At 43.7% G+C, this 27,030-nt stretch overlaps 1 protein-coding gene and 1 long non-coding RNA gene across 6 annotated transcripts in view; both read right to left on the reverse strand.

The window, feature by feature from the left end:
• CFAP97 (cilia and flagella associated protein 97) overlaps positions 1-20,985 on the reverse strand; it is a 44,907-nt gene extending 23,922 nt beyond the window's left edge. For 3 of the 5 annotated variants that reach the window (XM_078002495.1, XM_015139604.3, XM_078002496.1), the window contains exons 1-2: positions 20,891-20,985; positions 4,836-5,896 (exon numbers count right to left, since the gene is read on the reverse strand). In XM_078002495.1, coding sequence (XP_077858621.1) covers positions 4,836-5,880 — 1,045 coding nt within the window. In that variant the 5' untranslated portion in view covers positions 5,881-5,896; positions 20,891-20,985. Of the gene's footprint in view, positions 1-4,835; positions 5,897-20,675 lie in introns of all 5 variants that reach the window. The other 2 variants (XM_015139608.3, XM_015139607.3) reach the window with 2 other exon arrangements.
• A 2,970-nt stretch (positions 20,986-23,955) lies between these two features.
• On the reverse strand, positions 23,956-24,296 carry LOC144340887 (uncharacterized). Its single transcript, XR_013417425.1, has 2 exons — positions 24,150-24,296; positions 23,956-24,036 (listed from the first exon to the last, which is right to left on the reverse strand). It is a non-coding gene; the product is annotated as an uncharacterized LOC144340887 (long non-coding RNA).
• Between the last annotated feature and the right edge of the window lie 2,734 nt (positions 24,297-27,030).

Below are 27,030 nucleotides of genomic sequence, written 5' to 3' on the forward strand. Positions count from 1 at the left end.
ACAGACTGGATTAAGAAAATGTGGCACATATACACCATGGAATACTATGCAGCCATAAAAAAGGATGAGTTTGTGTCCTTTGTAGGGACATGGATGCAGTTGGAAACCATCATTCTCAGCAAACTATCGCAAGAACAGAAAACCAAACACTGCATGTTCTCACTCATAGGTGGGAACTGAACAATGAGATCACTTGGACTCGGGAAGGGGAACATCACACACTGGGGCCTATCATGGGGAGGGGGGAGGGGGGAGGGATTGCATTGGGAGTTATACCTGATGTAAATGACGAGTTGATGGGTGCTGACGAGTTGATGGGTGCAGCACACCAACATAGCACAAGTATACATATGTAACAAACCTGCACATTATGCACATGTACCCTAGAACTTAAAGTATAATAGTAAAAAAAAAAGAGAAATATCAATATGTTTTAATGTAACAGACTCTGAAATTCACAATTAAAAGTTAATTGAGATTAATTTCAGATTTCACATTGCAACATCTAAGAAACTACTGCTTGTGAGCTGGGCGAGGTGGCTTACACATGTAATCCCAGCACTTTGAGAGGCCAAGGCAGGCAGATCACCTGAGGTCAGGAGTTCCAGACCAGCCTGACCAACATGGTGAAACCCCATCTCTACTAAAAATACAAAAATTAGCCGGGTGTGGTGGAGGGCAGCTGTAATCCCAGCTACTCGGGAGGCTGAGGTGGGAGAATCGCTTTAACCTGGGAGGCAGAGGTTGCAGTGAGCCGAGCTCGCACCACTGCACTGCAGCCTGGGCGACAGAGTGAGACTGTCTCAAAAAAAAAAAAAAAAAAAAAAAGGAAACAGAAAATACGACTTGTGGTATAAAAAAAAATCCACAATTAACGGAAAAGGTTATTAAAATACTCCTTCATTTCTGAACCACATTTTGTATATGCCAGATTTTCTATATATCCTTCAGCCAATGATATATAGATTATAATAGATTATAAGCAGAAGGTGATTTGAGAATCCAGCTATGTTCTATTAAACCAGACACTAGTGATTAGCAAAAATCACTGATTTTTTGGACATACAGCTTTTTCATGACATATGTTACTTACATTATATGGCAACTATATAATGAGTTTATTACTACTATTAAACAACTATTTTTAAAATGTTTAATTTCTAATATGATAAATATTTATGGATATAAGCTATAGCCTATATAAACAAAAGCTCTTCAGAATCCTCAATAACTTTTCCGAATGTAAAAGGGTCCTACGATCAAAATGTTTAAAAGCTGTGTTAGCACACTTGAGGTTGGTGCTGGAAATCCAGAGCAGCAGGAGACAGCTGCAGCCTGCTGTCTATCAACCCAATGAAGCATCCACCTAGCGAATCGTATGCTCTAGCTTAATTAATGAACACACAGACTGGGAAGTGGCCATAAGAATTAGAAGAAAAAAGTGAAAATTGTTACCCCAGATGGCTTGATTAAAAATTAGAGATTTTACCCAGGGGAGAATATTCATCAAACTTCTTAAAGATTGTAATGCAGAAGGATGCACAGACTTTTTCTATGTATTTCAGATGGCAAATTTAACAGGAATGGGCAACTGTTACAAAAGCAAATTTCCCCGAAACATATGAAATACATTTCCTAACCAGCAGAGCTGAGCAACAGAAGCCGCTTCCTGACAGTCCCTTCAGTCCACAAATACTGTCTACTATGTGCCTGTATTTGGGAATTCCAACAAGAAATAAGATCCTGCCTTCGTTCACTCCAATGGGACACACGAGCAAACAAACTACACTGATTTCGGGGTCCGGTAACTATCTCGATGGAGGGAAACACGCTTTTGCGACACAGAGAGGTGTGTAAAAGCTCCCAAAGATAGATGCCTAGAAAAAGGCTCTGTGAGGCATGGTGTATAAACTGAGAGACTTGAGAAACAGGTAGAAGCAGAGCCCTGTGCAAAGAAAAAGGGCCGCGGCAATGCAAGTGCCCCACCACTGGGAAAAAACCTGGAGTGTCCTTACAACAGTAGCAGCAACAGCAAGTGTGACTGGAGCACAGTAATACGACATCAGGTCCAAAAGGCCAGCAATATCCATACAACGTAGAGCAACGGTTCTCATCAATCTTAACAGCATACTAGACCAAATGCATCGGAATCCCTGTGGGTAGAGCCTGGGCGTCAGTATTTGTTTTAAGAGTTCTCTAGGTGATATTAATGCACTGCCTGGGATGAGAGTCTGTTAGGCAACAATAAGGAATTTAGATATTATTATCATTTTTTTGAGACGGAGTCTCGCTCTGTTGCCAGGCTGGAGTGCAACACGATCTTAGTGCAGTGCAGTGGCACGATCTCTGCTCACTGCAATCTCCGCCTCCCAGGTTCAAGCTATTCTCCTGCCTCAGCCCCCTGAGTAGCTGGGACTATAGGCACCCGCCACCACGCCTGGCTAATTTTTGTATTTTTAGTAGAGACGGGGTTTCACCAGGTTGGCCAGGATGGTTTCGATTTCTTTACCTCATGATCTGCCTGCCTCAGCCTCCCAAAGTGCTGGGATTACAGGCATGAGCACCATGCCCGGCTGATATTATTATTATTTTAATAATAATACATGGGTTTCACTATGTTGCCTAGGTGGGACTCAAGGGACCCTCTGGCTCTGGCCTCAGCCTTCAAAGTAGCTGGGATTATAGGTATGTGCCTCTATGCCTGGCTTCATATATATATACACACGTAGATACATTTTTTTTTTTTTGAGATGGGAGTCTCGCTCTGTCATCCAGGCTGGAGTGCAGTGGTGCAATCTTAGCTTACTGCAACCTCCACCTCCCAGGCTCAAGCAATTCTCATGCCTCAGCCTCCCGAGTACCTGAGAATACAGGCGTGTGCCACCACGCTCGGCTAATTTTTTGTATTATTTGTAGAGATGGGGTTTTGCCATGTTGGCCAGGCTGCTCCCAAACTCCTGACCTCAAGTGATCTGCCCACCTCCACCTCCAAAGGTGCTGGGATTATAGGTGTGAGCCACCGCTCCTGGCCAGGTATTATTTTAATATAAGAGTAAGTCACTGAAGAGTGGAAACTAGTAGGACCGATTTCCTTTTTTTTTTTTTTTTAATTTACTTTGTAAAAGATCACTTTAGTTCTTTTGGGAGGAATTGAGGGCATGAATAGAAAACTCTTTAATGCTGAAAGTTCTAAGAGGCTGAATAAGCGTTTATTAGGAAAGATTTATGGGATGGAGGCTTAGCCACTAGATGGTGATGGCCAACACTAAGAGTGTGATTTTTCAGAGACTCTAAACAATCAACAGGTACAATCAGAGAAAGAGGGAAAAAATGCCTACAAAAGTGCCAGATGCAGTGGCATGCACCATAACCCCAGCCCTTTGGGAGGCTGTGGTAGGAGGTTTGCTTGAGGCCAGGAGTTCGAGGCAGCCTGTGCAACATAGTAAAACCTCATCTCTACAAAAATAAAAAATATTAGCCAGGAGTGGTGGGGCATGACTGTGGTCCTAGGTACTCAGGAAGCTGAGGCAGGAGGATTACTTAAGCCCAGGAGGTCAAGGCTGCAGTGAGCTGTGGTCATGTGACTTCACTCCAGCCTGGACGACAAAGACCTTGTCTCAAAAACAAAAAACAAAACCTACAAAAGAGGGAACATCAAGTGTGAACTGCTCCTAAATACACTTTGTCAATTTGACCGTGTTCTACTAACAAGGTATTTATGCCCTTACATTGCTACCATATGTAATTTATCTAGCTAAAGACTTTAACACTTCAAACAAAGGAAGAGAATTCTATTTACAATTTAAAAACTTTATCATCAACTGACCTAAAACCTACCCAGTGTTATTAGTTCTATTAACTAGTCCAAAGATAAAACTTTGAAATTGCTTTTATTTGAACTGGAAAATTGTTACTTTCAAACTAAATATAAATAATAATAAATTGATACAGAAACAAAGCAAAAAGACTATTCTAGTTCAAAAATACATTATATCTTAAAGCAACTTAATGTTTTTCATCAATTTGGTAATTATTTGTAAGTAATGCTCTTTAGCCTCTAACTTAAAAGTCTAAAGAGTCCTCTTTAGTTTGCTCTGAGTTCTCTCATTTGCCAGCATTCTTGCCGCTGTCCCTGATATGAGGACACCACATCGGGTGTTAGCCTGAGCGCTGCTGCCTGTCGTGCAGAAGAAAGCGAAACATGCCCGTGTCTCTATCGCAAGCAGAAAAACATCTAGCTCCCCTTCTCTCATTTATCTTATCCACCTGTTTTCTTTAGGCATTGTGAGTTTGTAAGGCACTAAAATAAAATATGTATTATACAAATACAAACTACTATACCAAATAATACAAATGATATTCCAGATATTTTTATGGTAAAATACAGTATTTAGTAAAGTTACTAATAATATCAATTATTCCCAACAATAAAAAATATCGGCCGGGCGCGGTGTCTCAAGCCTGTAATCCCAGCACTTTGGGAGGCTGAGACTGGCGGATCACGAGGTCAGGAGATCGAGACCATCCTGGCTAACACGGTGAAACCCCGTCTCTACTAAAAAATACAAAAAACTAGCCGGACGAAGTGGCAGGCGCCTGTAATCCCAGCTACTCGGGAGGCTGAGGCAGGAGAATGGCTAAACCCGGGAGGCGGAGCTTGCAGTGAGCTGAGATCCGGCCACTGCACTCCAGCCTGGGTGACAGAGCGAGACTCCGTCTCAAAAAAAAAAAAAAAAAAAAAAAAAATCTACTAGAACAATCAATGCAAATTCATAGCATTTAATATTTATGCTCCATATGTAAATACACATACTTTAAGAGGAAAAGAAAATTACCTTTCAAAAGATGGTTCAGATCCATTGTGTCATGTAAGACTTTTTGTTTATGTCTGTGCTCCAAACTGGAGTCTAACACTGAAGACGACTTTGAGGACAGACCAGGCTCATGTTTTTCTTTCCCTTTTTTGGCTGATTTCAAATATTTTGAATTATTTTTCAAATCCTCAACATCTTCATATATTTCTTGGCTCACATTTTCTTGCTTTTCAACTTTCACTTTTTGATCATTTGCTATGCCCAGTTCAAAAGACTGAAGAGGGCTAATGTCTGGAGTTGATAAGGGACTTACGTCGGTCACAGTATCTTCAGACTCCTCAGGGTAGTGGCCACATTTTGGTGTCATACTTGAAGGCTGTGTTTCTGTCGATTTTATTTCTGATTTATACTTCTGTTTTGGTGACAGGAGGGTTACACCAGATACATGTTTCTTGGATGATGGAGATGAATCAGATAGATGGCTATCAGACCCTGCATCTAAACAATCTGTGCTTGAACTTGAAGATGAGGAAGATAAAGAGGAGGAGGAAGAGGAGCTAACTTTGCAATACTTTTTCCTTATGCTTTTTTTAACGTTGGTAGATGGTTTGGTGGACTTGGACTTGGCATGGTATTTCTTCCCATCATCACTGCTTTCCTCTCCATCTGTGTAGTAATCATCTTCACCTTCTTTTACAATTTTGGGAATTCTACTTGGAATGGACACATGTATTTTAAGTCCTGTTGTAACATCACACAATTTTTTTGATCTTGAAGAGGCTGGCAATGAGAAAGAACTTACAGTTTGTGTAACATCGTTCTCTACAGGGTGTTCTGGGGGAAGTTTCAGGTTTCTTTCATTTCCCTTCTCAGTAAGATAATTTTCTGTTGTTTGCATTCCAGTGTTCGAGTTCACATTTTTTGTATCTTTATCTATTCTTTCCTTCAGGTCATCATTTTGCTTGTCAAAAACTGAGTTAGTTTCACATTTCTTTCCTTCTTCAAAGTCACTGTCAAAGAAAGAATGGTCAACTTCACCTTCTAATATATCTCCAAACTGATCCATGATGGCAAAAATATATCTGCAAAAAAAAAAAAAAGGTAAACATCAGACTAAAGAGTGATTTCCAAATACTTTCCATTTGTATACAATAATTATTTTCCCAAACTGACAAGTGTGGTTAATATATAAAAAAAAAAAAATTATAAAAACAACAAAAAAGTAACTCAGTGAAATGATGATGGGGTTGTATGAGTAACAAGTTCTACCAATTATTTGAAAAATAAAAAAGTCCCATAATTAAGTTCACAAGAAAATAACAGATCATCAAGGCAGGGATGTCACAAACATGGATACCTAAGCGAACCTTAAGGATAATCTGCCTTCTATAAATTAAGTACAACGAAACAAAGAAAAAGGCTTGACGCGGTGGCTCACGCCTGTAATCCCAACACTTTGGGAGGCCAAGGCAGGCGGATCACCAGGCCAAGAGATCGAGACCATCCTGGCCAACGTGGTGAAACTCCGTTTCTACCAAAAATACAAAAATTAGCGGGGCGTGATGGCCCATGCCTGTAGTCCCAGCTACTCGGGAGGCTGAGGCAGAATTGCTTGAAGCCAGGAAGTGGAGGTTGCAGTGAGCAGAGATCACACCACTGCACTCCAGCCTGGTGACAGAGCGAGACTCTGTCTCAACAACAACAAACAAAAACAAAAACCCAAAAAATATACAAATTAAATACAATTAGAGTTTAGAATAAGAAAGGATAGAGTTAAAAAAACTCATAGGTCACCTCCCTTGAGAATAAAAGTCAAAAAAATAAAAGAAAGGAAAAGAAGAAAAATCTCATAGGACCAGCTAAACCAGTCCACACACGATTCTAGTGGAAGCCGTGCAGTGAGGACTGCCTAACATATTTCAGGACTTGCTGTCTCTGTCCCCTTTCTGCTCCTTTACCGCAGTTAGGGAGGAAGCAGCAGAGACAAGGAGATGATTCTTGTCAAGGTTCCCCATCCCTTCTTGAAGAGGAACAAAAGTTCTAAGTCACACAGACAGGCTGCACAGGTATGTCAAACTTCTGAATGTGTGATCACAAACTGTGCCAAAAGCACATGTAGAAAATGAAAGGGGAAGAGTATATGTCTCACTGTGTTAAAGGGGGTCTGATATAAGAGATATTTCACAGCAGACAGCCAATGGCTGTCTAAAATGGAAAAATCAAGGCATATTATTCAGACACGCGGAGTTAAGTATTACAAAAAATGGATTAAAATGTTCAAAGTAGTTCCCTTTATTATGGGGCAGGGACCACTTGATTTTTGTGTGTTTTTTTCCTTAGAGACCACTGTTTTTGTTATAGACCTTAAATTACTAGTTGACCTGTAAATTTATATATTACTATGATAAAAACATTGATTTAAAATATTTTAATATTCCATACAGTTAAATTAGAAACATCACTATAAAGTCATAGTCTTTAAAAAATTTTTTTTTAATCTGTTATTACAGTGGTCAAAGCAGCTGTGTCACATTATCCATTACTGATAACCTTAAGATCAGAATTGACCTTCTAATGCTATTCTCCACTAAAAAAACCCCAGGACTCCTTGGCAGGCAGGGGACTGCATTTCTGGAGCGAAGAGCCTGGATCAGCTTATTGTTGCCAGAAAGCACAATATTCATAAATATGCCTGGGGTGGCGGGAATCAAACAGAGGATCAGTTTAAAGGGGCTTCCACTGTCCACGTTGGACAATTCAGCACTGAAAAAGAAAAAAGACAAGTATACATAAAAATGAAAAAATAATTTCTATGAGAAGCCATGAGTACACACTGATATTCAACAGTGACAATAAAATAATTTCCAATAATAAAACAGCAAAGGGCAGGGCGCGGTGGCTTATGCCTGTAATCCCCAGCACTCTGGGAGGCCAAGGCAGGTGGATCACGAGGTCAGGAGTTCGAGACCACTCTGGCCAACATAGTGAAACCCCATCTCTACTAAAAATACAAAATATCAGCCAGGTGTGGTGGTGTGCACCTGTAATCCCAGCTACTCAGGAGGCTGAGGCAGGAGAATGGCATGAACCCAGGAGGTGGAGATTGCAGTGAGCCGAGATCACGCCATTGTACCACTCCAGCCTGGGCGACAGTGCGAGACTCTATCTTAAAAACAAAACAAAACAAAACAAAAATAGCAAAAAATGCAATTATGTGCTCACTATATTCATATTATAATTAATTCTATTTTACATCAAATCAAGGAGTAAACAATTATGTAATCTGTATCCTAAACCAGCCACAACACTCTGCAGCCTTTAATTGCTTAAGTGACTGTGCAACCTTAAAAAAATCCTTTTTAAAGTATAGATATAATTTAAAAGTGAGTCAAACTTGTATTATTAATACTATTGTGATAAATTAACATGACAGGTTAAGGTATGTGTGGTAATACATTTTATCATGGGTTAATTCTGCTTGTCTTTAGTGTTTCGAAGAGTTGAAAAGACTCTGACGTATTAGATTCATAAAAATTAAACTGTCATCTACATTTAAGCACAGAAGGGAATCTAATTGATTAAATCAGTAAGTTTAGACTTAGCTGGTTTTATAAACAATATCTAAGTGCTTAGGAAGATTTCCTTTGATAGGTTTGTAAGCGTGCCTAGCCAGCAGTTTGAGGTACCTAAAAAAAAAAATCTAAACAATAAAAATTTGTGATGTTAAGTTAGCAAATGGTATACAACGTTTAGGAAAATTTAATATATTTTATCAGCTAAATGAAGATTAAGCAAAATACAAGTGAGTTTTAAAATTCTAATGTGTAAGAAGATCTTAAAATTTAAGATTATAAATGTATACCTAATAAACATTAAAATACCAGTTTTACTATTTTCCATAGCATCGATTAATGCCTTCTCATTTTAAAATTCAAACTGACAGAGGGAAGTCTGTATCCCAAATCCTTAAAAGACAGATACTTGATAAAGTTTATTTTTATGTTTTATCTTTTGAGACAGGGTCTTGCTTTGTCACCCAGGCTAGAGTGCAGTGACAGGATTCTAGCTCACTGCAGTCTCCAACTCCTGGGCTCAAGTGATCCTCCCACCTCAGCCTGCCTAGTAGCTGGAACTATGGGCATGTACCACCACACCCGGGTTTTTCTTACTTTCTTTCTCCCTTTTTTTTTGAGACAGAGTCTCTCTCTGTCACCCAGGCTGGAGTGCAGTAGTGGGATCTCGGCTCACTGCAGCCTCCACCACCCAGGTTTCAGTGACTCTCCTGGCTCAGCCTCCCAGGTAGCTGGGATTACAGGCATGTACCACCATGCCCAGCTAATTTTTATATTTTTAGTAGAGATGGGGTTTTGCCATATTAGCCAGGCTAGTCTCAAACTCTGAACTCAGGTGATCTGCCCACCTTGGCCTCCCAAAGTGCTGGGATTACAGGCATGAGCCATCGTGCCCAGCTTCTTCTTTATTTTCTAGAGACAGAGTCTCCCTATGTTGCCCAGGCTGGTCTTGAACTCTGGGCTCAAATGAGCCTCCCATCTCAGCCTCCCAAAGTGCTCATTACAGTCATGAGCCACTGTGCTCGGCCTCCTAATAAAGTTTTTTTGTTTGTTTTTATTTTTTTGAGAGAGAGTCTCATTCTGTCACCCAGGCTGGCGTGCACTGGCATGATCTCGGCTCACTTCGAACTCTGCCTCAAGCAATTATCCTGACTCAGCCTCCTGAGTAGCTGGGATTACGGGCATGAGTTATTACGTCCGGCTAATTTTTTATTTTAAGTAGAGATGGGGTTTCACCATGTTGGCCAGGCTGGTCTCAAATTCCTGACCTCAAATGATCTGCCCACTTCAGCCTCCCAAAGTGGTGGGATTACAGGTGAGAGCCATTGCGCCCAGCTGTCTCAAGTAATTTATACAAACTGAAACTTGTCTCTTTCAAAAGGCATCTGGCACTTTTAGAGCCATAAAAAAAACTAAAAACTTCTGAATCAGGCCGGGCGCGGTGGCTCAAGCCTGTAATCCCAGCACTTTGAGAGGCCGAGACGGGTGGATCATGAGGTCAGGAGATCAAGACCATCCTGGCTAACACGGTGAAACCCCGTCTCTACTAAAAAATACAAAAAACTAGCCGGGCGAGGTGGCGGGCGTTTGTAGTCCCAGCTACTCGGGAGGCTGAGACAGGAGAATGGCGTGAACCCGGGAGGTGGAGCTTGTAGTGAGCTGAGATCAGCCACTACACTCCAACCTGGGTGACAGAGCGAGACTCCGTCTCAAAAAAAAAAAAAAAAAAATTCTGAATCAGTAACGTCACTTCTGAAAGTTTATCCTAAAGATATTATACTAAAAAGAAAAAAGATGCCCTGCACAGTGGTTCACAACCATAATCCCAGCACTTTGGGAGGCCAAAGCGGGCAGATCATCTGAGGTCAGGGGTTTGAGACCAGCCTGGCCAACATGGTGAAACCCCATCTCTACTAAAAACACACAAAATTAGCCAGGTATGGTGGCATGAGCCTGTAATCCCAGCTACTCAGAAGGCTGAGGCAAGTGAATTGCTTGAACCCGGGAGGCAGAGTTTGCAGTGAGCCGAGATTGTGCCAGTGCACTCTAGCCTGGGTGACAGAGAGAGACTCTCTCTCAAAAAACCAAAACCAAACCAAAACAAAACTTTATTAGGAGGCCAGCCACAGCGGCTCACGTCTGTAATCCCAGCACTTTGGGAAGCTGAGGTGGGAGGATCACTTGAGCCCAGAGTTCAAGACCAGCCTGGGCAACAAAGGGAGACTCTTTAGAAGTCGGGAGTGGTGGCTCATGCCTGTAATCCCAGCACTTTGAAAAGCCAAGGCGGGTGGATCACCTGAGTTCAGGAGTTCGAGACCAGCCTGGCCAACATGTGAAATCCCATCTCTACTAAAAATACAAAAATTAGCTGGGCGTGGTGGTGGGTGCCTGTAATCCCAGCTACCCAGGAGGCTGAGGCAGGAGAACTGCTGAAACCCAGGAGACAGAGGCTGCAGTGAGCTGAGATCGCACCACTGAACTCCAGCCTGGGCGACAGAGAGAGACTCCATCTCATAAATAAATAAATAGACAAATAAAGGGAATTCTAGCATTACTTGTAACACTGAAAAGCTTCTATCTATAAATATTACTGTTAACATAATCACTTAGATCAGGAGTCAGCAAAGTACCTGTCCACAAGCCAGATCTTGTCTGCCGTCTGTTTTTGTAAATAACATTTTACTGGAACACATCCCCACTCACGGGCACAGGTATTGTCTCTCCCAGCTTTCACACTACGACTGCTGAGCTGAGTAGTTGTGACTGAGACCCTATGGCCCACAGAGACTAAAATACTTACCATCTGATCCCTTACTGAAAAGTTTGTAGGCCGGGCGTGGTGGCTCACGCCTGTGATCCCAACACTTGGGGAGGCCGAGGCGGGTGGATCACCTGAGGTCAGGAGTTCAAGACCAGCCTGGCCCACATGGTGAAACTCCTTCTTTACTAAAAATACAAAAATTAGCCAGGCGTGGTGGTGCATCCTAGCTACTAGGGAGGCTGAGGCAGGAGGATCACTTGAACATGGGAGGCAGAAGTTGCAGGGAGCTGAGATCACGCCATTGCACTCCAGCCTGGGTGACAAGAGCAAGACTCCATCTCAAAAAAAAGAAAAGTTTGTAGATCCCTGGTTGATTTTATTTAAATTTTTTGAAGAAACAGGTCCTCACTCCATCGCCCAGGCTGGAGTGCAGTGACAGGATTCTAGCTCACTGCAGTCTCCAACTCCTGGGCTTAGGTGATCCTCCCACCTCAGCCTCCAGAGTAGCCGGGACTACAGGCGCACACCACTGTGCCCAGCTTGTAGACCCTTGATTTAGATGATGTATGAACATGAAAAATACAGAATACAAAACTTTTCTATACTGAATAATATAATTTACAGTTAAAGCAAAAGTAAAGGGGAGGAGGCCATAAATTAAGAATTGACCTGTTAAAAGAAAAATGACACACAATCCCATTATAGTGCCATTACTGTTACCATAATAGTGTTTGTGTAATAAATTAGGCAGATAAGTGATGTGTGGGAATCTGCTCAGTGGTTGAAATGAATGAATGGAGTCAGACACACCCAGACTCAAAATATGATTCTGCTACTTCCCAGTTGTGTGATCCTGGGCATGTACACAGGATGTTCACCACAGCACAGCATCCACTACTGTTTGCAATAGCAATGCAAGAGAAACAACTTCACTGTCTATTAAGAGGAAAATGAATAAACAAATTGTGTAAGCACATATCTGCCAAAAAGGATACACTGAGATCTAAAAAAATAACATTGAATAAAAAAGCAGAATTTAAAAAGCCAACGAGGCTGGCACCATGGCTCACGCCTGTAATCTCAGCACTTAGGGAGGCCAAGGTGGGAGGACTGCTTGAGCCCAGAGCCCAGGAGTTCCAGACCACATAATGAGCCCTCGTCACTACAAAAAATTAAAAAATAAAAATTAGCTGGGCATAGTGGTGTGCCTGTAGTCCCAGCTACTGAGGAGGCTGAGGTGGGAGGATCACTTGTGCCCAGGAGGTTGATAATGCAATGAGTCATGATTAACCACTGCACTCCAGTCTGGGCTACAGGGCAAGACTCTGTCTCAAAATAAATAAATAAGCAAGCAAGCAATGATACAATTACATAAAACTTAAAACATATACAAAACAATGCTATGTTCTTCATAAGCACAAACATACAAGCCAAGTTATAGAACATGGATTGGAAAGACATACATTAAACATGAGTATAACCCACGAGGGGAGGGGAGAGGAGTAGTGTGGTCAGGGGAAGGAGAAATAGAAAAACTTGGATAGAGGCCAGCGATCATGGATCATCACAAACATAAAGACTGTGGCTGATCATAATCTAATTTTGCCCACTTGAATGTAAAAAGAAAAACAAACTAAAATAGCCACTGAATGGTGAATCGGTCTTATAACACTGTCATTAAACTCCCAAAAATGTCACCTTTTTTTGTAAGATAATTCACCTTTGAAAACAAAATGTCAAGGAGTGGAATAAAAAGAATTGTGGATACCCCACAGTGTAATGGTGAGCATTCTGGACTCTAAAAAGAACTGAGGTTTTATTGTTTTTTCCTTTCTTACTGTGTTGTGTGGTTAAGAAAAGAATATCTTTGCAATTAAAATTTTTAAATTAAGTTTCTTCAAATTTCAAAAGTAAATGGTTTAACAGCATAGCCTAGAGTAATATCTTATACACTATGGGTCACAATCCAGTGTAAAATCAATTAAGTAGCTCATGTCAATCATTAAACTGACAAAGAAGTAGAATAGAGTGTAATCATCAAGAGTGCATTACAGGCCGGGCACAGTGGCTCATGCCTGCAATCCCAGCACTTTGGGAGGCCGAGGCGGGCAGATCATTTGAGGCAGGAGTTCAAGACCAGCCTGGCCAACATGATGAAACCCTGTCTTTACCAAAAATATAAAAAATTAGCTGGGTGTGGTCACACACGCCTATAATCCCAGCTACTCGGGAGGCTGAGGCAGGAGAACCACTTGAACCCGGCAGGTGGAGGTTGCAGTGAGCTGAGATTGTGCTTGCAGCCTGGTAGACAGAGGGGGAGAATCCATCTCAAAAGAAAAAAAAAAAAAGAGTGCATTACATATTATAAGAATAAGTTTCATGAAACTGTTGTTTCTATTACTTATATGCATGGTGTGCACTAGGCCTTGATGTAAAACTAGCTTCACATTCCCGAGAGTCACAGGCAAGGGTTTGAAATGCCACTCATCTATGGAGATAAAAAGCTTTCATCAAAAAGTAATGTACTACGATACATATAAGATGGAATGAAAGTTTAAACTTTGGGTGGTACTAGACAGTGTCAAGTGGCATAGGTAATATGACAGTGTCTAGGGAAACTCAGCTAATAGATTAAGGCCTCACTAAAATAAATCAGGAGCCAGAGTTGAAGAAATGTAGTTTAAGGCCAAGAACAGTGGGTCCTGCCTGTAATCCCAGCATTTTGGGAAGTTGAGGGGAGTGGATAACTTGAGGTCAGGAGTTCAAAACCAGCCTGGCCAACGTGGTGAAACCCCATCTCTACAAAAATACAAAGATGAGCCGGGTGTGATGGCAGGTGCCTGTAATCCCAGCCACTCAGGAAGCTGAGGCAGGAGAATCGCTTGAATCCGGGAGGCAGAGGTTGCAGTGAGCTGCTATTTTGCCACTGTACTCCAGCCTGGGCAATTGAGCGAGACTCCCTCTTAATTGAAAAAAAAAAAAAAAAAAAAAAAGACATATAGTTTAAATTACAAATATAAAAAATAAACATTTTCTTGAAATTTGAAGAAACCAAAATCAGAAAATTAGCTATAAGAGATGGATGATTACACTGTCTGAAGAAATGAAGAGATCTTAAACATAACAAAAGAGCACTTTTACTAACTCACAATCAAGTAATAAGTTTCAATTAATTCTTGGCCCAGAATTAATATTACACATATTTATATAAACTTATTAACAGCCACGTGACTATTACACTGAATGTCTCTGCTGGATTTTACTGGCAAATATATTAATAGGAAAGTTGTTTTTTAATTTAATTTTTTTTTTTTTGAGACAGAGTCTTGCTCTGTCGCCCAGGCTGGAGCGCAGTGGTGCACAATCTCGGCTCACTGCAACCTCTGACTCCCTGGTTCAAGTGATTCTCCTGCCTCAGCCTCCCGAGTAGCTGGGATTACAGGCGCCGCCACCACACCCAGCTAATTTTTGTATTTTTAGTAGATACGGGGTTTCACCGTGTTAGCCAGGATGGTCTTGATCTTGATCTCTTGATCTCGGGATCCACCCGCATGGCCTCCCAAAGGGCTGGGATTACAGGTGTGAGCCACCGCGAAAAGTTGAAATTTTCCTAAAAGTCCACTTAACGTCCAAATCATTCCAACTCCCATCCCTTAGAAAATTTTAAATCAAAAGCTAGAAATGATTAAGCTTAGTGAGGAAGGTATGTTGAAAGTCCAGGAGACGGGCCAAAAGCAGGCCTCCTGCACCAGTTAGCCAAGTTGTGAAAGCAAAGAAAAAATTCTTGAAGGAAATTAAGACTGCTACTCCAGCGAACACAGGAATAAGAAAGCGAAACAGCCTTACTGCTGATATGGAGAAAGTCCGAATGGTCTGGACACACCAAGTCAGCCACCACGTTCCCCTAAGCCAAAGCCTAGTCCAAAGCAAGGCCCTCACTCGCTTAAGTCTATGAAGGCCGAGAGAGGTAAAGACGATATAGAAATCTCAGGCTACCAGAGGCTGTCTCAAGAGGTTTAAGAAAAGAAGGCTGCTCAGCCGGGTGTGGTGGCTCATGCCTATAAACCCAACACTTTGGGAGGCTGAAGTGGGCAGATCACTTGAGGTCAGGAGTTCAAGACCAGCCTGGCCAACACGGTGAAACCCCATCTCTACTAAAAATACAAATACTGGCCAGGCGTGGTGGTGGGAGCCTGAAGTCCCAGCTACTCGGGAGACTGAGGCATGAGAATCCTTTGATCTGGGAAGGCAGAAGCTGCAGTGAACCAAGATTGCATCACTGCACTCCAGCCTGGGTGACACAGACTCTGTCTTAAAAAAAAAAAAAATAAGGAAGGAAGGAAGGAAAAGAAGTCTTCTCTATAACATAAAAGTACAAGGCAAGCCAGGCATGGTGGCTCACGCCTGTAATCCCAGCATTTTGGGAGGCTGAGACGGGCAGATCACCTGAGGTCAGGAGTTCGAGACCAGCCTGACCAAAATGGTGAAACCCTGTCTCTACTAAAAATACAAAATTAGTCGGGTGTGGTGGCACATGCCTGTAATCCCAGCTACTCGGGAGGCTGAGGCAGGAGAATCGCTTGAAGGCAGGAGGCGGAGGTTGCAGTGAGCCGAGATTGCATCATTGCACTCCAGCCTGGGCAACAAGAGCGAAAACTCTGTCTCAAACAAACAAACAAACAAACAAACAAAAAACAGTACAAGGTAAAACAGCAAGTGCTGATGGAGAAGCTGCAGAAGATCTAGCTAAGAGAATTGCTGAATGTGGCTACAATAAACATCAGATTTCCAGTGTAGATGAAACAGTCTTCTATTGGAAAAGGATGCTAACCATCTAGGATTTTCATAGCTAGAGGAAGAAGTCAATGCCTGGTCTCAACACTTCAAAGAACAGGCTGACGGAGCTGGTGACTTTAAAATGAAGCCCGTGCTCATTTACCATTTCATAAATATTAGGGCCCTTAGGCTGGGTACAGTGGCTCCCGCTTGTCATTCCAGCACTTTGGGAGGCTGAGATGGGTGGATCACTTGAGGCCAGGAGATGGAGACCAGCCTGAGCAACATGGCGAAACCCCGTCTCTACAAAAAATAGAAAAATTAGGCAGGCGTAGTGACATGTACCTGTAATCCCAGCTACTTGGGAAGCTGAGGCTGGAGAATAGGTTGAACCCAGGAGGCAGGTTGCAGTGAGCTGAGATCGGGCCACTGCACTACAGCCTGGGTGACAGAGCAAGATTCCGTCTCAAAAAAAAAAAATCTGGGTACGGTGCCTCACACCTATAATCCAAGCACTTTCAGAGGCCAAGGCAGGCAGATCACCTGAGGTCAGGAGTTCGAGACCAGCCTGGCCAATATGGTGAAACCCCATCTCTACAAAAAATAACAAAAATTAGCCGGGCTAATTTTTATATTAATAGTCTCAGCTACTTGGGAGGCTGAGGCACGAGAACCACTTGAAACCAGGAGGCAGAGGTTGCAGTGAGCCAAGATTGTGGCAGTGCATTTTAGCCTGGGCGAGGTAGCAAGACTCTGTCAAAAAAAAAAAAAAAAAAGAAAAAGAAAAAATCTTAAGGGCCCTAAGATTTATGCTAAATCTACTCTGCCTGTGGTCTATATATAACACAAAAAGCCAAAAAGCCCAAATCACAGCACACCTATTTACAGCCATAATTCACTGAATGTTTTAAGCTCACTGTTGAGATCGACTGCTCAGACAAAAAAATTCAAAATATTACTGCTCATTGATAATGTACCTGGTCACCCAATAGCTCTAATGAAGATGTGCAAGATTAACGTTGTTTTCACGCCTGCTAACAACATCCATGCTGCAGCCCATGGATCAAGGAGTAAGTCAACTTTCAAGTCTTACTTTTCAAGAAATGTATTTTGTAAGGCTGTATTGGTTATAAATACTAATTCCTCTGATGGATCTGAGCAAAATAAATTGAAAACTTTCCCCATTAAGAACACTTATGATTCAGAGGAGGTCAAAATATCAATATCAACAAGAGTTTGGAAGAAGCTGATTCTAACCCTTATGGATAACTTTAAGGGATTCAAGACTTAAGTGGAGGAAGGAACTGCAGCTGTGGTAGAAATGGCAAGGGAACTAGAATTAGAAGTGGAGCCTGGTATTTTGGAGGGCTGAGGCAGGAGGACCAGTTGAGCCCAGAAGTTTTATATCAGCCTGGACAACACAGTGAGATCCCATTTCTTAAAAGAAAAAACTAAACTACAAAATTAGCTGGGCACGGTGGCTCACACCTATAATCCCAGCACTTTGGGAGGCTGTGGCAGGCAAATGACTTGACGACAGTAGTTCGAGACCAGCCTGGTCAACACGGTGAAACTCCGTCTCTACTAAAAATTAGCTAGGTGTGGTGGCACATGCCTGTAATCCCAGCTACTTTTGGGAGGCTGAGGCATGGGAATCACTTGAACCTGGGAGGTAGAGGTTGCAGCAGTGAACCGAGCTCGTGTCACTGCACTCCAGCCTGGGTGACAGTGACATTCTGTCTCAAAAAAAAAAAAAAAAAAAAAGCTGGGTGTGGTGGCACGTGTCTGTAGAGGCTGAGGCAGGAGGATCACTTGGGCTGGGGAGGTTGAGGCTATAATGACCTGTGATCATGCCAATGCACTGCAGCCTGGGTGACAGAACAAGACCCTGTCTCAAAAAAGAAAAAATAAGCAGTGCCTCAAGATGTAACTGAATTGCTGCAATCTCATAATAAAACTTGAACAGATGAGGACTTGCTTCTTATGGATGAGCAAAGAAAGTTTCTTGAGATGGAATTTACTCCTGGCGAAGAAGCTGTGAACATTGTTGAAATGACAACAAATGATTTAGAATACTCAGCATACTTAGCTAATAAAGCAACGGCAGGGTTTGAGAAGACTGACCTCGTTTTAAAAGTTCTACTGTGAGGCTGGGTGCTGTGGCTCACGCCTGTAATCCCAGCACTTTGGGAGGCCGAGGTGGGTGGATCACTTGAGGTCCGGAGTTCGAGACCAGTCTCACCAACATGGTGAAACCTCATCTCTACTACAAATACATAAAAAATTAGCCGGGCGTGGTGGTCCATGTCTGTAATTCTAGCTACTTGGGAGGCTGAGGCAGGAGGACTGCTTGAACCCGGGAAGCAGAGGTTGCAGTGAGCCCAGATCCCACCTCTGCACTCCAGCCCAGGTGACAGAGCAAGACTCCGTCTCAAAAAAAAAAGAAAAGTTCTACTGTGGATCAAATGCTGTCAAGCAGCATTACAAACTACAGAAATCTTTTGTGAAAAGAAGTCAATGAAGCAAAGTTAATTATTGTCTTATTTTCAGAAATTGCCACAGCCATCCCAACCTTCAGCACTCAGCACCCTGGTCAGTCAGCCGCCATCAACAGTGAGGCAAGACCCCCCACCAGCAAAAAAAATTACAACTCCCTGAAGGGTCAGATGATTGACAGCCATTTTTTAGCCATAAATTATTTTTTAGATAAGGTATGTACATTTCTTAAGCATAATACCATTATACCCTGAACAGACCACAGTCTAGTGTAAACATAACTTTTATATGCACTGGGAAACCAAACAATTCATGCGACTTGCTTTACTGCGAGATTTAATTTATTGTGGTGGTCTGCAACCAACTAAAATATCTCCAAGGTATGCCTATATTTACTCCCATGGTTTAAACCCCTAGAAATCTAATCCTCCACCTGGTTTTAAGATCTCTTCATGTCACATCTCCACGGTTTATCATCTTTTAAACACTGTATAGAAACTTTCTGGCCTATCCACTTGTTTTCTAGAAAAGCCCTGTGTCATTGTGAAAATTAACATAAAATAAAATACGTATGCCTTTTCCCCTGTCTGGTAAGTTTAACTTCTGGAGCCCCAGCTGCAGGAAAAAGCTTTTTGTTTTTCCCTCCCCCGTCCCCTACACTTGTCTCCTTGCCAGACTGGGGAGCTCCTCGTCACTTCCTCATCTTTGTATCCCCAGTACCCGATGGAAACCTGACGAATTTAGTCATTCAAAGACTGTTTATCCTGCAAAGGAGTTTGGAGTTAGGAGATTTAAGATTGAGCCGTGCTCTTTGCTACCCACAAGGGCAGAAAAATCGCCTTGTATGTGTATGGCTGGGCGTGGTGGCTTATGTTATAGGCTCATACCTGTAACTTTGGGAGGCCCAGGCAGGCAGACCACTTGAGCCCAGGAGTTTGAGACCAGACTGGCCAACATGGCCAAACCCCACCTCTACAAAAAATACAAAAATTAGCCGGGTATTGTAGCTCTCGCCTGTTGTCCCAGCTACTCCAGAGGCTGAGGTGGAAGAATCGCTGGAACCTGGGAACTGAGGCTGCAGTGAGCCGAGATCCGGCCACTGCACTCCAGCCTAGGCAACAGAGTGAGATCCTATCTCAAAAAAAAAAAAAAAAAAAAAAAAAAAATCACCGTGTTTCAGCCTAGTTTCCTTGATAGTTTGCTGTCCTCTTCCCCCACCCCTCCAGATACACACACCAGAACTATGCCTTTATCTGCATCTATGGTAAGGTCATACAAGTCCCCAAGAGCTGGAAGCCGGCTGCCTCCCTAAATGGCCACAGTTCACGCGCCATGGTGCGTAGTCCGGTGCCTGTGAGACTTTTCAGGTTTAAATTTTGGTTAATAACATCCAACAGCGTTATTGTAAAGATTTAAACACTCATGTGACTTAATTTACAGGAAAATTTACCCAACATTCCCATCCACTAAGCAATTCTTTTGATAACATTTACTACGAAGTGATTTAATTTACCACAGAGAATAAATAAGAAAAATGACTTAATAAAGTAGTTAAGACTCTCTTTACAACAGACTAGGAAAGGGTAAAATTAAAGGATAGTTCATCAGACCATAACAACCCTCTGGTGCTCAATCAAGACAGAGCTTTGCCAGGAGGGGCGTGGCTCACGCCTGTAATCACGGCACTTTGGGAGGCCGAGACAGGAGGATGGCTTGAGCCCAGGACTTGGGAGGCTGCAGTGAGACATGATCGTGCACTCCACCCTGAGGCACAGAGCAAGGCCTTGTCTCAAAAAATAAAAATAGAGACAGAGGCAAGTTTTCACCAAAGCTGCCTGGGAGTCACTGGACACACCCCACTTGCCAGGTCCTACAGTCAGCAGTAACCCGACTAGCGCTTTCACCGAACATCAGGAAAATACACAGAAAAGCACCGGACACTTTTTAAACTGTCATCTTGTTACTGTGACATTTCTGTAGTTAAATAGTACAATAGGCCTCCAACAAGATACCCAATTGGGTACATGAAAATCCCGGCCCAAATTAAACACCTGTTTCAAGGAACTCTGGGCTCTTGTCCACACCCCCTACCGTCCCCGGAAGGCAAATGGTCCCTCGGGCCTCGTGGGATAGGTTCGAGTACTTAGAGGTAGGAGGCAGTCGTCAGGGCCCTGCATGTGGTCGCGGCCCAATCTCAATTTAGGGATGATCCCGACCCTCAACGCCACCCGGAACGCGTGAGAGGGCGGGACCCACCGTTCTCGCCGGGGAACGGGGTGCGGCGGCGCCGGGACCCGCCGCCACGGGCGCCTCTGTCGTGGGGGCGCGGCCTCCCACCGCCCGCGCAGGCTTCGTTAAACCCACCCCGAGTACTCGCCGCCGCCTGGGCTCCGGAGCGGGGAAACGGATTCGAACGGAAAGGAGCGTGACCCCGCGAGCAGGGAGGCAGGAGCCGCTCGCGCGCCCCTCACCTGAGAGCCGCGGCCGCCACAGCCCCACGCGCGGCGCTGGCGCACTCCCGCGACCCTGAACGGGCTCCCGGCGCCGCGCGCCCGCGCTTCCGGAGGCGGAGAGAGCGGAAAGGGAAAGGAGGGGCGGCGCGGGGCCCGGCGCTTCGGGAGAGGCGGGGGCGCACGCCGGGCCTCGCGCGGCCCTCGCGGCGGGCGTCACAGAGCGCGGCGGGCAGGCGGCCAGGCCGGGGCTCCACGCGGGCGGAGCTGGAGGCCGGGCCAGGGACGCGCACACGAGAAGAGCCGCGGAAGAAGGCGGTCCAGCCCGCGTGGTTGCCAGGGCGCCCTAGAGGCATTACTGCTGCTCCCGGCTGCCTAGGGCGACGCGGGTAGGCCCCGTTGTTATCGTGAGTTAATAGGGAAAGCTGCCTTGATTATCTTGTAATTCTCTACCAAAACAAGAATAAAAAAGGACGGCGGCTGTGTGTTTGTGATATTTTCTATCAGCAAAGTTCAGTTCATACCACTAGTTCGTCCTATGGACCAGAGGCTGGTAGCAGAATGGAAAGACCTTTGCCGAGGGGTCCACGAGGTGGGTAGTTAAAACAATCTAAGGTAAAAATGATCTCTGCAGAATATATTGAATGCAATAACTTCTCGTTGAACTCTCAGGTATGGTAGGATGATGGCACCCCAAAAATGTGTACCTCCTAATCCCCACATCACGTGAATATGTCACCTTATGTAGCAGACAGGACTTAGCTGATGTGATTAAGGATCAAAATGGGAAGATTAACTTGGATTATCCAGTGGACCCAACGGAATCACAAAGGTCCTTATAAGAGGGAGACAAGAAGTTCAAAGTCAGTAGTGGGAGCTGTGAGCACAGAAGCTAGAGGTTGGAGTGATGTCAGAAAGAGGTAATGAGCCAAGGAGTGCAGGTAGGAGCTGCAAAAGGAGGAAACGGATTCTCTCCTGAAACCTTCGGAAGGAACCCGAGCCCACAAATTTTGATTTTAGACTTAAGACCTTCAGCACTGTAAGACGATACACTTGTGTTGTTTTAACTACTAAATGTGTAGTAATTTGTTATAGCAGCAATGGTACCCAATCCAGTAGGTACTCAATAAATATTGTTCATACCCTAAGTGCAAAGAAGGGTAGGAAATATGGGTCTTACCCTGTCCCGGGGAGTTCCAGTAAAGATTGTCTGTTTTGGTCCTTCACAATGCATTTTGTACTTGTTGGTCTTAATTACCAAAAGTATAATCAATTCTCTTTTTGTTGCCTAAAAGAAACCATTGGTTGGGCGTGGTGGCTCACGCCTGTAATCCCAGCACTTTGGGAGGCTGAAGCGGGTGGGCCATCTGAGAGGGGTTCAAGACCAGCCTGAATAATATGGTGAAACCCCGTCTCTACTAAAAATACAAAAATTAGCTGGGCGTGGCCGGGCGCGGTGGCTCAAGCCTGTAATCCCAGCACTTTGGGAGGCCGAGACGGGCGGATCACGAGGTCAGGAGATCGAGACCATCCTGGTTAACACGGTGAAACCCCGTCTCTACTAAAAAATACAAAAAAAAAAAAAAAACTAGCCGGCCGAGGTGGTGGACGCCTGTAGTCCCAGCTACTCGGGAGGCGGAGGCAGGAGAATGGCGTGAACCCGGGAGGCGGAGCTTGCAGTGAGCTGAGATCCGGCCACTGCACTCCAGCCTGGGTGACAGCGCGAGACTCCGTCTCAAAAAAAAAAAAAAAAAAAAAAAAAAAAAAAAAAAAATTAGCTGGGCGTGGTGGTGTGAGCCTGTAGTCCCAGCTACTCAGGAGGCTGAGACAGGAGAATTGCTTGAACTCAGGAGGTGGAGGCTGCAGGGAGCCAAGATTGTGCCACTGCACTCCAGCCTAGGCAACAGAGTAAGAACGTGTCTTAAAAAAAAAAAAAAAAAAAAAAAAGCATTTCACTTTTTTTTAAGTGCTTAATAAAACTACGTTGGCACCACTTTCCAGGGATAGTTGTTAAACTGTGGTCGGCCGGCACGGTGGCTCACACTTATAATCCCCTGTACTTTGAGAGGCCAAGGTGGGCAGATCACCTGAGGTCAGGAATTCCAGACCAGCCTGGCCAACATGGTGAAACCCTGTCTCTACTAAAAATACAAAAATTAGCCAGGTGTGGTGGTGCACATCTGTAATCCCAGCTACTCGGGAGGCTGACACACAAGAATCACTTGAACCCGGGAGGCAGAGGTTGCAGTGAGCTGAGATTGCACCATTGCACTCCAGCCTGGGCAACAGAGCGAGCCCCTCTCTAAATAAATAAACAAACTGTGATCAAAAGTTTATCTTACAAAGGACTTGAGTAGATATTTCTCCAAAGAAAATATACCAATGGCCAATAAGCACATTGAAAGATACTCAACACCATTAATTAGGGAAATGCAAGTCAAAAACACAATGAGATACCAGGTCACAGCCACCAGGATGGCTTTAGTCAAAAAAAAAAAAAAAAAAAAAAAAACCAGAAAATAAGGATTGGCAAGAATGTGGAAAGATTGAAACCCTTATGCATGCTTGTGGGAATGTAGAATACTCAGCCACTGTGGAAAATGGTATGGCATGTTCTAAAAAACTTGAACATAGAATTATATGACCCAGCAATTTCTTTCTGGACATATACTAAAAATAAGTGAAAGCAGGGTCTCAAACAGATACTTCTGCACCCATGTTCATAGCAGTATAGCCAAAAGGTGGCAAAAAAACTCAAGTGTTTGTTCATCAACAGACAGATGAAGGAGAATGTAGTAGATACATAAAATGGAATATTATTCAGCCCATGAACTGTGTGCCTCCGGTCCACGTTACAACATTAAGATGTGCTGCAGGACAGATAGAATGAGATGTATGCTGGGCATGGTGGCTCTCTCCTGTAATCCCAGCACTTTGGGAGGCCGAGGTGGACGGATCACCTGAGGTTGGGGGATTGAGACCAGTTTGACCAACATGCAGAAACCCCATCTCTACTAAAAATACAAAAAATTAGCCAGGCATGGTGGTGCATGCCTGTAATACCAGCTACTTGGGAGGTTGAAGTAGGAGCTCCTCTTGAACCCGGGAGGCAGAGGTTGCGGTGAGCCAAGATTACACCATTGCATTCCAGCGACGAGAGCGAAACTCTGTCTCAAAAAAAAAAAAAAAAAGGAAGATGTATTAATGTTCTCCAGAGAGACAGAACCAAAAGGATATAGATAGATATATGAGAAGGAATGTATTGGAGAAATTGGCTTACGTGATTATGGAGGCTGAGAACTCTGATGATACATACACCCTTCGCCAGCTGGAGAGCCTGGAAAAGCTGGTAGTATGGCTCAGTTCAACTCTGAAGGCCTCAGAACCAGGGAACCGGATGGCATAACTCTGAGGCGGTAGGCCTGAGAACACAGGAGGCTGCTAGTGTAACCTGGAGTCTCAACGCCAGAAAGCCTGGAGTTCTGCTGTCCAGGGATGGGAGAAGAGTGTATCCCAGCTCCAGGGCACAGAGGAAACCACCTTTTTGTTCTTTCTGGGCCACAGCTGATTGGATGGTTGCCCACATCAAGGGTGGATCTTCCCCACTCAGTCCACTAACCCAGGGGCAATCTTCTTGGGAAACACCCTCATAGACACACCCAGAAATAATCCTTTGTTAGTTTTCCAGGTAATCCCAATCAAGTTGACACCTAAAATTAACCATTGTCACACTTATCTTACCTCACTTCTCAATGTTCCTCAAACCACACAGGGTGGAGGCTGGACTACCATTTGTTAAACAAATGTCAAAGTGTCAATGCTGATTTAACCGCAATACATTTCTCCAAAAAATATATACAAATGTGCTGTGAGGAAGTTTTCTGACCCCAGGCTTACATTTATTAATATCTGCATTACTCCTGGGTATAACATATGTGGGTGTATTGGAAAGATCAGGGTCTTAAGAGTTACAGGCCTGGCCTGTCAATAAGTTTCAGACCAGTTGGTTCAAGTTATAATCACTTAGCATTTGTTAGGAGGCTAAGTTGCTGCTATTCTCACAAAGCTACAAAACTATCCACTTTTTTTTTTTTTTTGGAGACAGTGTCCTGCTCTCTTCCCCAGGCTGACGTGCTGGCGCCATCTGGGCTTACTGCAATTTGTATCTCAGGTTCAAGTGATTCTCCTGCCTCAGCCTCCTAAGTAGCTGGGATTACAGGTGCACGCCATCACGCATGGCTAATTTTTGTATTTTTAGTACAGACGGGGTTTTGCCATGTTGATCAGGCTGGTCTCAAACTCCTGACCTCAGGTAATCCAGCCACCTCGGCCTCCCAAAGTGCTGGGATTACAGGCATGAGCCACCATGCCAGGCCCAAAACTATCCACTTTTAAGCATAGAATACAGATCAGGATCAATAATTTAACTTTTTTTTTTTTTTCTGTAATATGAGATGACTAACTCACAGAATTCTTAGGAAGCATCATGGCATAGTGATTCAATGCACAAGCTCTGAAGCTAGACCACATGGAGTAACAACTAAATCCTAGTTCTGTTATTTATTAGCTTTGTGATGTTGAGCATGTTATCTTACCTCCTGTGCTTCAGTTCCCCACTGTGTAGATGGAGATATCTGTTGGGGTTGTTATGAAGATTAAATGAAGTATGTTTGGTCCTTAGAATAGTATCTGGCACACAGTAAGTGCTGTTAGTTACTATTATGATGAGCTAGCGCTAAAATTGAAAAATTAATTTAAATTTATCATAAAGCCTTCAGAATACAGTCCTCGGCATGTAAATGATCAAAAAACATAGATTTGGTTGTTGGTGATAACAAGCCACTATGCTTTATTTGAATAATTTGGGTTTGTAGGGTACACTTTGAGGGGCTCCAGTTGGCTGAAAATTAACTATTTTAGAGGCAAAAGGGCTTCTTCAAAATTAATTATTCTGCTTTATTTATTGTATTTTACTTTTTTGAGACGAAGTCTCACTCTGTTGCCCAAGCTGGAGTGCAATGGCACGATGTCAGCTCACTGCAACCTCCACCTCCCAGGTTCAAGTTTCACTATGTTGGCCAGGTAGTCTTGAACTCCTAACCTCGTGATCTGCCCGCCTCAGCCTCCTAAAGTGCTGGGATTACAGGCGTGAGCCACCGCGCCTGCCCCTATTTTCTTAAAAAAGGAGAAGGAAGCTGGTAACTTCTTTTGATCATCACCTTGGCATGGCAAAGTAACATCTAGCATGAGGCACTCTTCATTTCTGACTTAGAAGGTTTAAGAAAGAATGAAGTGAGGCCGGGCGCTGTGGTTTATGCTTGTAATCCCAGCACTTTCGGAGGCTGACGCGGGCGGATCACGAGGTCAGGAGATCGAGACCATCCTGGCCAACATGGTGAAACCCTGTCTCTACTGAAAATACAAAAATTAGCTGGGTGTGGTGGTGGACGCCTGTAGTCCCAGCTACTCGGGAGGCTGAGCCAGGAGAATGACTTGAACCCGGGAGGTGGAGATTGTAGTGAGCAGAGATCGCCCCACTGCACTCCAGCCTGGGCAACAGAGACTCCGTCTCAAAAAAAGAAAAGAAAAAAGAAAGAATGAAATGCCCATGAATACCAATTAATACTAAAAGTAAAAGCTACATCTGCTACTTTATTAGTCTTAGCAGTAATTGCCAGTGTTTAAGTAGCATATTGGCATCTAATTAGCAAGCGTTACCTGTATATTACTGGCTGGGACTATGACAGAAGAAAAGGCAAATATATACTCTAAAAATTATTTGGACCACGTTCTTTTGCGTGGCTGATAGCATTTGTGCTGAATAGTTGGGGGGAAAAAAGAAACAGAATTGGAACCAAAGTGATGATGGGCAGCTGCCTGCACCCTGTTACACCAGCAGACTTCTGTGGACCTTTCCATAGCTAGGAATTGCAGGCTTCACTTACTCCACCGCACGTGTCTGATGCCTTGCTTAAGGCGGCAGGGTGGGAAAGGGAAGGTCTTTAGAAACTGTGACAGGCAGGCTTGGGAACAGCTGCCTATTTAAATAGCGAGTGAAGACCAGGCGGAAATGTTGGAGGCTGCAAGCAAAGAGAAGAGGTTACTGCCGGTGATGAGCGGAGAGGGAGAATTACGGGATCACCTGAGCTGGGGAATTACCA

This window comes from Macaca mulatta, chromosome 5 (genome assembly GCF_049350105.2).
Source record: "Macaca mulatta isolate MMU2019108-1 chromosome 5, T2T-MMU8v2.0, whole genome shotgun sequence".
NCBI classification, from domain to species: Eukaryota; Metazoa; Chordata; class Mammalia; order Primates; family Cercopithecidae; genus Macaca; species Macaca mulatta.